The following is a 15,256-nucleotide window of genomic DNA, read 5'->3' as shown; positions in this document are numbered from 1 at the left end:
TGTGTGTGTAGGAGTACACAACACTGAGGAGGAAATGCTTGTACAGCATAGGCAGTTTGAGGGTGAACTCAGTCATTTCTCCCTTGTGCTCCAACTCCCGTGTCTCTTCTCCGTCTTTCTCACCTCTTTATTCTATAGGCAGCATACCTTTGTCTTCTCAAGCAAGCCATTTTCAGAAAGAGTGGCCAGTATTTGCATGAGAGCACACACACACACACACACACACACACACACACACACACACACACACACACACACACACGCACGCACACACACACACATGCACTCACACAGGAGCAGGATAAAGCATCTGCTTTGTAAACACCACAGTGGAAAGTCATAGTCATTTTTAATGCCTGACAAAGTCTCTCCTCAAGGCTGTTAATCAAACAGACCAGAGGAGTCTAAATATTTACGCTGCTTTCAGGAGTGTAATTAAATAACAATTACTGCTGACTAACTGGCTTTTCCACCACATCTCTGCAGGGGCCTCCGGAGACAGAGCACCAAGACTGCCAGAGTTTTCACAGCTAATAACGCACTAATGAAAAATACATCACACGGTGTGTGTTGGGGGGAGGTGTGTATCTGGCCACACACCTCACGAGTGCTCAGTCTCCTGGGTTCGTTACCATGTTTTCCAACACGTGGAGACGTTGCTATGGATGACCATTAACCATGCAGAGGGACCATGACTGCTCTGTGTTCCTTCCTCTCCCTCTCTCTCTTTCTTCCCATCTTCCCCATCCATCTCTCTCTCCCTTTCTCTCTGTCACTCTTAATCATGTTGTTAGGAACGGTCTTCGTTCAAACAGAGGACTCCCTCATGTCTGCTAATCACCACTAATCACACTAATGTGGGTGTCAGTATCACACACAAACACACATGCCCACATACTTATTATATATTCTCCATTATTAATATTCTGCCTTCTGAGGATGACCTCTTAACCAGAGAACCACACAATGATGCAGAAAGCTGTTAAGAAGCAGAGAACAAGAATTTTTAAAAGTGAAATTATTTTCTCAAGCTTAGATTCATTGTTAAAATCATTCCATTTTAATGCACTTGTATCAGTGTCCAGTGTATAAGAGCCCCAAATATGTTCAGCATTGTTCTTGACTCTGACTTAAATTCAGCTTTCTTGTGGAGCACATCTGGAGATCGCCGAGGTGTGTGTGTGTGTGTGTGTGTGTTAGAGTGACACGGGTGTTTAAGAGGAAGAGAGGACTGCCATGTAACCCTCTGTTCTATTTGCCAAAGCCTGCGTAAAGTCTAAAACTTACACAACGCACAGTAAGTTGAAACAGAACAAAGCATTAGTCTTTATTTCATAAATTACAAATTTACAATTTTATCAGTTTGATTGACAGATGGAATCACCTCTTGCTCGGACCTCATTGGTCATTGTTTGGGCCGGGCGTTCAGGAGAAGCCACCAATCTGGCTATGTCATGTCATGTGACCAAACAGGTGGGGCTTCAGCAGGTATTGAAGACTTTCCAGTAGAACACGCAGCTTGTTTTACGCTCCCGAGAGGGAAACTGGTTGTGTTTGGGGTTGTCTGCTGAGCGCTCCAGTTCCACTCTTAGATCTTCTTTCTCCAGAGCAGAAATGTCACTCTCCTGTATCTCAGCCTCTGGCAGGGTGAACTGGGACAGCAGATCCTCCATCTCTCTCTTATTCCAGTCCTGAGATGGAGTGAGAAAGAGTGAGAGAGTGAGGGAGTGTGAGAGAGACTGCAACATTGAACAAGATGAACAAGACTGAACTTCTCACATTGAATTTATTATGAAGATAGTCTTGCTGATGAGTCCCTGTATCTCTTTTTTGAATATTTATTTATTCTAACATGCTATTTTGTATAAACAAGCATATAAAAATGTGTATACAGGAGATACAAACAGCCTTCAGTTTAGTCACTAATCCGTGAGCTGTCTGAATGACATCACCACAGCAAAACCCCTAATGAACTATTGCTGAAACCATAAGCCAGCCTGAATCATGCCTGTTATGATCAGCTAGTCATTCCCAGCAGTCATCTGGAATGTGTGGTGGGCATTAGAAGAGAAAATGAGAATGTGATCTGAGATGGAAGTAAAACAAGACGTCTTGCACACTTATGTACACGCTCCAAATGCAGACAGAAGGTTGCTACTGCTTTCTGACCATTTCTTCTTAACCACATGAACCAATGCTTGTGTGTGTGTGTGTGTGTGTGTGTGTGTGTGTGTGTGTGTGTGTGTGTGTGTGTGTGTGTGTGTGTGTGTGTCTGTGTGAGGATGTGGTGATAGGCCTTTAGGCTCATTTGGATTATAGGAATTCATGAGTTTATTTAGTGTAAACCTCGTGCTATGACCTTGTGAAATGACCCTCACACCAAGCCTAGCCCCACACCACACTCAGCCCCACATCACACTCAGCCCCACACCACACCCAGCCCCACGCCAAACCCAGCCCCACACCACACCACGCAGCTACCTAAAAAACCAACAGCCACAGGCATCACAAAGCCACACCTGCCCCTAATATTCAGCTTTCTTCACTTCTAAAAGTGTTATTTTAATGAATATGTGCGAGTTTATCCTCTCTACCCCATCCATGGAGGTCTGCAGACCAATGCAAATTTAACACACATCGCCTAGACCATCAGGTTTTAATGTCAGTACTGTATCCAGGTGTGGTAGGTCAGGGAGGAACACTGAAACATGCCGAGCAGGGGAAAGAAGCTGTGTCTGCAGAAACCATCTGACAGCATCCTAAACAGTCTGCAGTGTGAGTACGTCTGTAGAAACACCACTCATGTGTTATAACATGCGGGAGCACGGCAAACAAGTACAATAATAAATGGCTTATAACACAAGAAAAACATTCGAACCAGGCCAGACGTGGACGTATAGACCTACCCATATGGCTTTTGTCTGGTGTTTTCGCAAATTGTTCGAGAACGGCGTGTGTGTGTTTGGGCGTGTGCACGTGTGCACGTGTGCATCCGTGCGTGCAGACCTAACCTGCGCAGAGATGCCGGGGGCCCGGGCCCTTTGCAGAAGCCGCCGTTGTCTCAGACCCTCGTCCGGTTGCAGGTCTGGTTCCAGGTCCGGCTGGGCGAGGGCTCCACTACTGCACAGCAGAAGAGCCAAGCCCAGCTGAGCAAGGCAGCACTGCGCCACACACGTCCTCATCTTCCTCTGGGCTGCTGAGTTCTGCTCACCGAGTCCGGCGACCAAGCTGCTAGCTGGGGTTCTGGTTCTGGAAGCCCAGGTCCCTCCTTTTAAACTCGCCCTCCTCTCCGTCGCCTGACTGACAGCTGCCCGGGTTGCCGGGCAATAGCAGAATGCGATGTCACAAAGCGTCCAGATTCCCCTTGTTCAATGAGAATGGCACTCACTCTCATTAAGATAATGCAGGTGAAAGAATATTGACTTTACAATAAGAGGCACAATAAAACAATTTGTGTGAATAGGCAGAGTTCCCCTCAGCTAATCTAAGGCAAATACGACATAGACATGTCTTTGTGTCTACCTTTGTCTCCTCAGCAGGCATACGGTGGCCTAATTAATGATAAAAGCTTCACAAACTCAGACTTAATGGGTTCTGAGTGCGAGCTTCTCACTATAATGTCTTTACGTCTCAGGAAGGACAGCTGCGTGGCTGCGCTCAGTTGACTGACGTTTCCCATTGTTGTACCTCCACCGAGCTTTAATCAGTCAAGTTACGTTTCACGCTGCTCATTTAGCGCCCGTGTCCAAATGAACCACCGTTTTACGATAAAGCGGAGGAACTTAAAGGAAACATATCGTGTAGAACGCAGAAAGAGGGGGAAAAACCACTCCGAGAGACGTGAGCAGGTACACTGTCACGGAGCATGGAAGGTGAATGCAAACGTGCGAGAACAAGGTGCTGTGATTTTCTCTGTAGGTTCTGCAGGCCTCAGAAAACAAGAACTCCCTGACTCGTCATTTTTTTTGCTTTTAGTAGATTCTGAGGGTGTGAGTAACTGTTGAACAGTGGGAGAGGAGCGTCTGGGATACAGCCCAACCCTCGACACCTGTGTACCTGCCAGGCAGGTAAAGGGCCACGCAGAGCACAGAGAGTGCTGGAGAGTAGAGAAAAGAGACTCAGCCGAGCCAGTACTGGAGAACAGAGTTAGATCAAGTAGTGTTCATCCATTATCGAAAGAATGATGTGTAGATACTGTTGGTAAAAGGCCGATCTGTACAGCGAACACTTAGAACCTCAAGCTTGGCTCGACTAGAAACTCCATGCTTAAAGTCTCATGGAAGACAAAGCTCCAGACTATTCTCCGTCCTGGCTCCAAGACGGTGGAACGATCTTCCATTAGCTGCTAGGACTGCAGAGTATATTGCTATCTTCAAGCGTAGACTGAAGACCCACCTGTTTGTTGAGTTCTTACCAGAGCACTAGCTTGGCTGATACCACTTGCCATTGTTCTTAAACTATATGTTTGTCTATGGTTAATTCTGCTTCTTGGCAAATGTCTAACTTGCAAAACACTAGGTAAGGACCTTGACTCCTGTAGTTAGTAGTAGTCTGACTCAATGGTATCTTGAATTCTGGCCTATCCGTACTATTACCTAGGATGAATTGTGTGATGAGATGCAAAGCACTTTGTAAATTGCTCTGGATAAGAGCGTCTGCTAAATGCCGTAAATGTAAATGTCTCCACAAAGCCATTCTGTAGGTTAATTGAACATTAATTAAACAGAAATAATAATTATTATTATTGTGGTTGTTGTTAATCATGAAATTATATATTAAAGATAATACGTTTTGAAAGGGAAATCATGTCCATATGGTTGAAGTAAAATAACACATTACTAAAATGATTTTTTAAAAGAGTTAAAAGTCTAATTACATAAGAACCAAAGGGGAAAAATAAACAAACAAATTCCATTCCACCTCACCTTCAGCCCCCAGTCCCAACACACACCATTTCAATAAAGGTTTATGCTCTTAGTGTTGGTCAAACATACTTAAGTGTGCAAATATGTCCACAAGATAAAGTGTCGAGTCTTGTGTGTGCTGACAAATGAGAACTCAGGTGTACTATATCATATCTGCTTATGTTACAATTAAGATGTACTTTATGTTCATGTACATCACTGTCATTTAAAAAATAATTACTTGGCCTAACAATAAATCATAATTAGATCGCGCTTCCCCCTCACAAATATTTTGTTTAATTGTAGCTGCGTACTGCCATCTTGTGGTCACCAAGGAAAAATGTTTAAGAAAATGTCAACAAAATTCTCATCTGGAACGCACATGCTGTTCACGTAAAATCACGTAAATCACTAAGAACAACTGGCAGCGCAGTTGCCAAGAAGGTACTGTAAAATTAACAGGATATAACTGTAATTAATTACTTTTACAGTAACACTGCAAGCGATTAACAGTTCATCACCTTTTAAGTGGTTGCACAACCTTTCCTGACAGGTGTTCATATTTTTTCCTGCTTGATAAGATTGCCAGCATCCCCTGTCTTTATTATAATGAATAAAAAAAAATATCTAAACAGTTTGAGTACACCTTGCAAAGCATTTGCTATATTGTATATAAGGTCTTTCAACCATTTGCCAAAAATATAGTATGTAAAAAAAATCTACAAAGGAAACCATTTAGTTAGAATAAACTTACACACCGGTTTTCACAGATTCACCGATTTAAATTGCAGTAACAAATGAACAAAAATAACATTCAGTTTACTGCCCATAAAGCAGAGAGAGTAGTAGTGCCATAGAGACATGCGTACAAGTCCCACTTAATGTCCACTGGCATTAGAGTCAGGATGAATCTTCACTTATCACATATTTGGTTCTGTCTATGGTTACCACACAACAGAAGCGAGTCAACAGCCACTGAATACACATGAGGACCTTATCATTTTGGGAAAAGATAATGGAAGCAACATTACTATTACATTTCAATCGTAGGAACAGGTTTTAAAAGTTCAAACTCTAAACTGGTATGACCTCTACACCAGTGAAACTCATGCATGGCCACAGTAAGAGTTCAGTGCTCTGCTCTGTATGCAATAGAGGGCAAATAAAGGATGTAAGGGCAAAACATTTTATCCACCATTTCATTTATTTAATAGCACCACTCCTTGGGGCATTTTCATAACAAACACAGTACACATAGATCTGATTATGGAAAGGAAGAACAGAGTTGTCTAGCACCATGTTACATATTTTCAAATGCTTGCTCACCAGTTTTTAACCAAGAAGGAATCATAAAAAATTATTTTAAGGTACAACAAAACGTAGATCAAATAACCAAATAAATAAAACATTAGTATTTAGAACTGGAACAGATGTATTCTCATCGAAACCATATCCAACAGGATAACAAATGCGAAGAATTTATTCTTTGTACATGACATCCTCTTTTAGGTTAATGAAAGACACACACACACACACACACACACACACACACACAAACACAAAACATTTCCAGTTACATCAATTTGGCAGTTTCAGAAAAACTAAAAGTGAACTTATCAAACTTGTCAGAGTGGAGTTCTGATCTAAGCAATTTAAGTAATACCCTGACCTCCGTGAGATCCTGATTTAAGTAAGATCCTGATTTAAGATCCTGATTTAAGTAAGATCCTGATTTAAGATCTTGATTTAAGTAAGATCCTGATTTAAGTGAGAACAAAGGTTACAGATGCATACAGAAAGTTCATAACTTTCTCAGTGACGAATGGATGGCTGTTTATACTCAATATATGACTAATACTACCAAACTCTCCTACATATAAAGGAACTGCACATTAACCCATGAAAATGGAATTATAGGTTATGGCAGTGAGATCCACAGGGGACAAAAACACATGCCGGGGTTAATAAAAGTGTTTACTCACCTAACCCTAGTGAGATCTTATACACCTTTTATCCTGCACGTCTCATAGTAAGTGTCAGTAAAATTCTAGCAAACGTTACAAATGGACCTTACAGTGTATTGACAATATAAGCAATTTTCCTAAAACTCACTTGCAAATATGCACACTGTCTAAACAAATGGGTTCATTTGTTGTATGATTTGTGTGGTGAGTTCATGTGCTAAAGCTTTTTAAAGCGCACTGCTGCTGTCTTGGCCAGGACTCTTGGATTTCTCAGAAACGTTTTCTCTTTTCTCGAAAATGTAACAATACATCTAAATGCTCTGAACCACATTAGCATACACAACAAAGGCAAATCTGATGTCAAAACTTCTGTGTAAAAAAATACAAATTTGGTCAAAGGTAATTTATTTCAAGCCAGTCCATCATGTCTTCAGCTGTTCTGAACTCTCCGTGCATCCGTCTGAATGCTCTTCATGCAGACCTTGCAGCGGCTGATGAAGTTGCCTGGGGAGTCTTCCTCAAGTGTCCGTGGGACCGGTTTACTGAGGAACAAAAACCCAGCAAAATGTTCTAGACAAGCGCAATCACCTCAATCAGCTGAAGGAGCTGCTAATCAATAGTCTTGCAACTTTCAGTCCATTTGAGATATTTTCTGTGGTATTCTATAAAAATGCAAGATCTATAGTTCCTTATAAATTCATATTTAAAACATACACTATATTGCCAAAAGTATTCGCTCACCTTCCTTGACTCACATACTGTATGACTTAGTGACATCCCATTCCTAATCCATGGGGTTCAATATGACGTTGGTCCACCCTTTGCAGTTAGAACAACTTCAACTCTTCTGGGAAGGCTGTCCACAAGGTTTAGGAGTGTGTTTATGGGGATTTTTGACCATTCTTCCAAAGGTGCATTTGTTAGGTCATATACTGATGTTGGACGAGAAGGCCTGGCTCTCAGTCTCTGCTCTAATTAATCCCAAAAGTGTTCCATCGGGTTGAGGTCAGGACTCTGTGCAGGCTAGTGAAGTTCATTCACACCAGACTCTGCCATCCCTGTCTTTATGGACCTTAATTTGTGCACACTGGTGCACAGTCACATTGGAAGAGGAAGGGGCCAAATGGAATTGTCCAAAATGTCTTGGTATGCTGAAGCATTCAGAGTTCCTTTCACTGGAACTAAGGGGCCAAGCCCAGATCCTGAAAAACAAGCCCACACCATAATCCGCCCTCCACCAAACTTTACACTTGGCACAATGCAGTCAGACAAGTACCATTCTCCTGGCAACCGCCAAACCCAGACTCATCCATCAGATTGCCAGATGGAGAAGCATGATTTGTCACTCCAGAAAACATGCCTCCACTGCTCTAGAGTCCAGTGTCAGCGTGCTTTACACCACTGCATCTGTCGCTTTGCATTGCACTTGGTGATGTATTGGATTGGTGGCTTGGATGCAGCTGCTTGACCATGGAAACCCATTCCATGAAGCTCTCTGCGCACTGCGCATCTGAAGGCTACATGAAGTTTGGATGTCTGTAGTGACTGACTCTGCAGAAAGTTGGCCACCTCTTCACATTATGTGCTTCAAAATCCGCTTTGTGGCTGAGTTGCTGTCGTTCCCAAAAACTTCCATTTTCTTATAATACAGCTGGCTACTGTGGAATATTTAGGAGTGAGGAAATTTCACGACTGGATTTGTTGCACAGGTGGCATCCTATCATAGTTCCACTCTGGAATTCACTGAGCTCCTGAGAGCGACCCATTCTTTCACAAATGTTAAGGCCTAGGTGCTTAATTTTATACACCTGTGGCCATGAAAGAGATTGGTACACTTAATTGCGATAATTTGGATGGGTGAACAAATACTTTTGGCAATATAGCGTATCTGTGTTGGATGGTATAAACATTACATAGATTTTTTATTGCAATGTCACTACAATATTTTTTCCCCTGCAGGTTCATTTTGTTTCAATTAGAAAAACCTGTTAAAAATGCATGGCTGGACAGCTTGTACTCAAGATCTGTTATACCTGAACATGTTGTTGGGATCCACTGCTGCCAGCCAGTAGCCGTTGGTGTTATAGGAGTAGTTACAGGTGCCATCCACATGGCATTCAACAAATGGAACTTTCTGGAACGTCTTCAGACAGGAGCCAGGAGAGGCCAGTGGTTGCCCTGAGGAGTTTCCCTCAGCGCCGCTTTGCTACAGAGGCGAAAAATCGAAAAACAGCTTTGTAGCTTTGCGTCTTTTAAACTCTTCTTACGGAAGCTGCTCGAATGGGGGATGTTTTAGCAGTGCCTTTGTAAGATGGCAAATTTAAAAGTCAAACCGCAACAAAAACACTGAATCAGAAGTCTTGCTGTGCGGGACTTTAGAAGATTAGGTTGCCGTAATCAGTTAGCTAGCGCTCTTCAAATTGATACGCGTGCTTGTTTATGAGGTGGTTTATACCATGACAAATGAGTAGCCAGCCCACAGGTCCTGCCAGCCTTGAGGGCACTCTGGCACCGACCTCTTCTGGCTGTGTACGGCTATGACGTTAGCTTTGGCCTCACATACTGAACACCTGGAACAGAGGTGGGGGGTGAGGGGGGGGGGGGTGATGTATGGAGGGGGAGTTGCGACAAAAAGTGAGAGTGGATGTGAGAAAACACTTTTGTGTGCGTTTACGCACATGTGAGAGACACAGAAATTAATAGAAATATATTTACACAAAAACATATCAGTGAATGAACCGTGGCTGTCAATATACCTGCTGATATACTGCTCTACTGTGTCATACGAGGAATCTCCACGCATGGGCGCGTTTGTGGACAGCCAGTAAGAATGCTCGTCTCGGGATGCATAATGACATGTACCGTTAGAGTGGCACGAGAGAAAGGGCATTATGGAGAACAGTGGCAAACAGCTACCCATAGTGCCTGTACACACATCACACACACACACACACACACACACACACACACGAGATACAGGTATAAGCAGCCTAAAAATTTAGTGAAGAGTGTTTACGTGTGTGTGTGTGTGTGTTTTATTCATACCAAGATCTTGCCCATGTTCCTGGCTCCTTCCACTGACAAACAGTAGAGAGTATCCCGAGTACATTGGAAAGGTCCCGATGGGGCACACGGGCTCTTCTTGGCTCTGACTGTGCATGGTGAACAGGAAGGGTGGTAGTCCATTGGGATACAGCACGCCCTCACGTCCCACACTGCCCTTCTTACCCTGAGGACCCTCAGGACCCTCTTCACCTGTCACAGGATTGGCACATGTGAGCACAACAGTCACCTGAGTACACCTCTGAACCTCGTGCTACCGAGCATGTTAAACATCACATGTACAACACACCACATATGTTTACTTGAACAATATCAACCCATCCATCTATCCGTTTGCATGTGCTTATCCAGCTTGCGGGGGCAGTAGGACAGATTTCCTGCTGCAAGCTCTTCTGGGGGAATACTGAGGCATTCCCAGGACAGCTGAGAAATCGAGTCTCTCCAGTGTATCCTGGGTCTTCCCTGGATTCCCAGAAAGCCTGACCAGGGAGGCGTCCATGGAGCATCCGGACCGCATGCCCGAACCACCTCAGCTGACTCCTCTCTACATAGAGGATCAGCGGCTCTGCTCCGAATCTTTCCTGAATTACTGAACTCCTCACCCTACCTCTAAGGGAGAGCCAGGACCCCCAACGGAGGATATTCATTTCGGCCACTTGTATTCGCGATCTACCCAGAGCTCGTGACCCTAGATGAGAGTCGGAATGTAGATTGACCAGTAAATTGAGAGCTATGCCTGATGGCTGAGCTCTCTCTTTACCACAACGGTCCAGTACAATCAAATTCAGTACAATATTCAGTACAATCGGATTGCCAGAAGGGGCACCTTCCAGTTTCTTCTCCAAGAACTCCAAGAACACCAGGTACTCCGAACTTCCATTTGGTGCATAAGCACAAACAGTAAAATTTTGCAAAAACTTAAAAAGGAATCATCCTCACAAACCACTCTCTTAAAACAAACTTCAGCTCACAACTGTATGAGCCATGTATTATTTGTGTTGCTGTAATTTACCTCCCTGCCACTAGAGGGTCTTTTTACTCTCTAAATACCCATGGTGAACTCCACCGGAGACAGGGGCTGATAGGAAGCAACAGTTTTCGACTGTGTCTGTGTGACCTTGATATTGTGAGTGGTTAAGGTGAGGATTATGTGTTATTTTGGTTACTTTCAAGTTTGTCATGAGTTATTTGCCATGTTGTCTTGTTGGGGAAAATAAACTAGCACATACATTTTACCTTCATCAACCGAACTTTCTGGGTGATTACTTTCAAGTGCATAGACACACGTCCTAACAATCCAGTCATCAGCCTCCAGGAACTGACTGTACAGGATTAGTCAGTACACTTGGTCGAAAACTGCTTCACTGGGATTACTGTTCGTGGCGTTTGTGTGGAAATTCCGGATGTAAGGAGGGCAAATATTTGGAGTTGCCAAAACCCGAACTGCATTAGCTATGGGGCAAGCCGAATACTAGCGTCATCACACCGGGAGGAACTCATCAATGCCGGCCAACGCTCGATTGGGGTATGTGGTGATCAGCGCTGATGTGTTTTGAATGGCCATTGTTTATTTGTGTGCATACACTCGCATGCGTTTTGAAATCGCTTTGCTTGGCGAGACGATTTGTGAAACACTGCAACTGCTTGCGCATCTAAATAGCTTTCGCCGGTTGGTACGGACTGTTGCAGGCGATTTTTAACTCTTTGCGGGATTCATTGGGAAGTTACCTTTCGTGACCATTATGACTGAAGAAACACAACGTGTTCTTAAAATGACTGAACCTTGCGAAAGTGCAGATGTGAAATTTATGTCTGAAAAACGTGTGGTTAAACTAACACCAAAGGCATTGCTGGAAAAGATAAGCATGTTGGAAAAGCAGAGGAAGTCTGCATTTTGCAAATTGACTAATCTAAGAGAATGTATTTTGAAACTGATGGGTGACAAGCATGTAAATAAGGTTGAACAGGAGTTTGGTGATTTTAATGTGTTGTGTGAAAATATACATCAGATGCATGCATCTTTATTGGGGTTATTACCTGCTGATGAAGCAAGCAAACATGATATTTGGTACCAAGCTAAAATGCTGAGTTTCAAGGAATTTATTATATGTGTAAGCCAATGGCTGTTTGACACTAAAACAGGTTCAAAAACAACAGTCTGTGGTGACCCTCAAAATGAAGCTTTATTGGGCCAAACTGAAATTCAAATGGTGGAAACTGAAGACGACGAGGAAGATGGCGTCCGACCTCATGACAGTATCTCAAATGTGCAATCACAACACCATGGCTCAATTGGTTCTTCCACTTCATCTGCTTGGCGCAAGGCTGAGGCAAAACGAGATGCACTCTTAGCTCGGGCTGCTGCTTTGGAGGAAAAACATGCATTGGAGGAGCAGCAGCTCATTCTGAAGAAAAAGAGAGAACAACTGGAGTTGAACACTGAGATAGCTGAAGTGACTGCTAAGCTGGCTGCACTAAAAGTTGGCAGCAGCATCCATTCAAAGCGATCTGATGGAATGTCTTCTTACATGAGGAAGGGGGCTAGGCCTAAGATCATACATACCTCGCTCAACCCACAGGTTCCAACGATTCCGCCATTGTATCAAAACGCATGTCAACCGTTGGAAAGCAATGCCCCAGTATTTGGACCTGTCATGTCAACCTTTGGGCCTTCACTACCACAGCGGCATACACAACAAGTGTTTCCACCTATGCAAAGCCAAAATCAAACCCCAGGTCTCTACCATTTGCTTCAAAAACAGAACGACATAACAACTCTCCTTGTTCATATGCAAACTGCTCAACAGCTACCACGCAGGGAAATGCCCATTTATGATGGAGATCCTCTGCAGTTTAACTCCTTTATCAGAGCTTTCGAACACTGTGTGGAAGCTAAATCAACATCTAAAGGAGACTGCTTATACTACCTTGAGCAATTCACCAGGGGGCACCCAAGGGAAATGATACGTAGCTGCCTTCATATGCCTGCTGAGACAGGGTTTGCAGTAGCAAAGAAGCTGCTTAAGGAGCATTTTGGAAATGAATTCAAAATCACTGCAGCATACATGAATAAGGTCATGGAGTGGCCTAGCATTAAAGCTGAGGACCCTGAAGCACTCAAGGCTTATGGACTTTTCTTACGTGAGTGTTCCAATGCCATGGCTGACCTTCAGTACTTGGAGGAGCTCAACATGTCAGCTAACATCAAGATCCTGAGCCGAAAACTTCCATATAAACTCAGAGATAAATGGAGAACTAAGGCATGTGATATCTTGGAGAAAACAGGACGAAGAGCACAATTTTTAGACATTGTGAATTTCATTGAGCGTCAGGTGAGAGTCACTTCGGATCCAGTCTTTGGTGATATACAGGAGGGCTCACCTGATGTCAAAGGGGCAACCAAATCAACCAAATCATCAGTTAAACCCTACCTAAGACATAACAGCTTTGCCACACAGGTGGTTATTCAGGATGAGTCCAGTACACCAGATGATGACTATGACAAAGTCACATTTACTAAGACTGATTCCATTTCCTGCATGTATTGCAACATTAGCGGTCATACTTTGGATCAGTGCTTTAAGCTGGGGAGAAAGCTGCATAGGGAGAAATTGGAGTATTTAAAAGAAAATGGCTTGTGCTTCAGTTGCTTGTGCACAGGACATCTGAGCAAGAACTGTGAGAGGCGCATAACTTGCAAAAGGTGTAACAGAATGCACCCCACTGTCTTGCACATTGGAGACAAACAAGGAGTGACTCGGACGGGTAGTAAGCAGAAGGATTCTGAGCAGCCAAACACTTCTGACAGCTGTTCTACATCATCCGCTTGTGGTCTTACAGGGGTTGGCCACTGTAACGGAATTCTGCCCATTTTGCCTGTAAAAGTTAAGTGCTCCAAGGGTAGCAAAGTCCTTGAAACGCCTGCCTTTCTGGACCCAGGAAGTACAGGAACTTTTTGCACCAGGAACCTCATTGAGACGCTGAACTTGGAAGGGCGCAAACTCAAGCTTCATATCCGCACATTAGGCCATGCCAATGTGGTAGAGAGTTCTGTTGTTGACAACCTGGAGATATCTGCCTATTCAGATGATTGCTTCTATCCACTTCCCCAAGTATGTGTTCAGCAAGAAATGCCAGTCTCTACAGCCAACATCATTAGCAAAAGGGAGCTAAGAAAATGGCCATACTTGGAGACAGTAAAAATTCCTTATCTAAATGCTGGAGTTGACCTATTGATTGGCACCAATGCCTCCAAACTTATGGAACCATGGGAGGTCATTAATAGTCGTGAAGGTGAGAATGGACCCTATGCAATCAGGACCCTGTTGGGGTGGGTAATAAACGGGCCGTTAAGGGGTAGCAGCGACTGTGAAATTGATCATCCTCAAGTCCATGCCAACAGAATCGCAATTGATAGAATTGAGGAACTGCTAATTAGCCAGTACAATTATGATTTCAATGAGCGAGCTGCTGACGAACAGGAGGAAATGTCACAGGAAGACAAAAGGTTTATGGAGACAATGAAAAGCTCAGTTCAGCTGCAAGAGGCGCACTACACATTTCAATTGCCTTTCAAAGGCAAAGATGTATCCATGCCAAACAACCTCAGCATTGTTGTACAACGTATTTGTGGTCTGAAGAGGAGACTACAGAAAGACGCAAGCTTTCATAATGAGTACAAGAGTTTCCTTGCCGATGTCATTAGTAACGGCTATGCAGAGGAAGTGCCTCAGCAACAGCTCAAAGCACCAATCGGGAAGGTGTGTTATATCCCACACCACGGCGTTTACCATCCGCGGAAAGGGAAGCTACGAGTTGTGTTTGATTGCGGAGCAGAATACAAAGGGGTCTCTCTTAATAGTCAGCTCTTGCAAGGTCCAAACCTCACCAGTTCATTAGTTGGCGTTCTACTAAGGTTTAGACAGGATAAAGTAGCCATAATGGCAGACATAAAGGCTATGTTTCACCAGGTTAGGGTGGCAGAGCAGCACAGAGACTTTTTAAGATTCCTGTGGTGGCCTCAAGGTGACTTGGAAAAGGACCTGGTTGAGCATCGTATGACTGTCCACTTATTTGGAGCAGTGTCCTCACCCAGTGTTGCCTGTTATGCACTTAGAAAGACTGCTGAAGATAACCAAGCCAACTTTCCAACAGAAGTGATTGCAACGGTCAACCGTAATTTCTACATGGATGATCTGTTGCGGAGTCTGCCTTCTGAAATGGAAGCAGTCACCATGGTCAAGCACCTTACGAACATATGCAGCAAGGGAGGTTTCACCCTCACACAATGGATCAGTAACAGTCGGAAAGTGCTTCAAAGCATTC

The 15,256-nt window shown here is 43.7% G+C and overlaps 2 protein-coding genes across 2 annotated transcripts in view; both read right to left on the bottom strand.

Annotated features, from left to right (window-relative positions):
• Positions 1–1,319: 1,319 nt before the first annotated feature.
• sst1.2 (somatostatin 1, tandem duplicate 2) lies at positions 1,320–3,273 on the bottom strand. Its single transcript, XM_076977197.1, has 2 exons — positions 3,012–3,273; positions 1,320–1,691 (listed from the first exon to the last, which is right to left on the bottom strand). Exons 1-2 carry the CDS (start codon positions 3,180–3,182, stop codon positions 1,482–1,484), a joined length of 381 nt encoding a protein of 126 aa, XP_076833312.1. The 5' UTR covers positions 3,183–3,273; the 3' UTR covers positions 1,320–1,481.
• A 2,829-nt stretch (positions 3,274–6,102) lies between these two features.
• The window catches only part of col4a3 (collagen, type IV, alpha 3), a 44,148-nt gene continuing 34,994 nt past the window's right edge, over positions 6,103–15,256 (bottom strand). The window contains exons 48-52 of the mRNA XM_076975843.1: positions 9,914–10,123; positions 9,625–9,793; positions 9,324–9,438; positions 8,902–9,074; positions 6,103–7,410 (exon numbers count right to left, since the gene is read on the bottom strand). Coding sequence (XP_076831958.1) covers positions 7,299–7,410; positions 8,902–9,074; positions 9,324–9,438; positions 9,625–9,793; positions 9,914–10,123 — 779 coding nt within the window. The 3' untranslated portion in view covers positions 6,103–7,298. The remainder of the gene's footprint in view (positions 7,411–8,901; positions 9,075–9,323; positions 9,439–9,624; positions 9,794–9,913; positions 10,124–15,256) is intronic.

This window comes from Brachyhypopomus gauderio, chromosome 16 (assembly GCF_052324685.1).
Source record: "Brachyhypopomus gauderio isolate BG-103 chromosome 16, BGAUD_0.2, whole genome shotgun sequence".
Taxonomy (NCBI): domain Eukaryota; kingdom Metazoa; phylum Chordata; class Actinopteri; order Gymnotiformes; family Hypopomidae; genus Brachyhypopomus; species Brachyhypopomus gauderio.
Note: the sequence above shows the minus strand (reverse complement) of the source record. Positions and strands in the feature narration are given on the sequence as shown.

Coding starts and splice junctions, on each gene's coding strand:
- sst1.2 (XM_076977197.1), bottom strand. CDS start 3,182: ATGAGGACGTGTGTGGCGCAGTGCTGCCTTGCTCAGCTGGGCTTGGCT. Junction 1,692..3,011: donor CCCCCGGCATCTCTGCGCAG/GTTAGGTCTGCA, acceptor ACTCCATCTCAG/GACTGGAATAAGAGAGAGAT.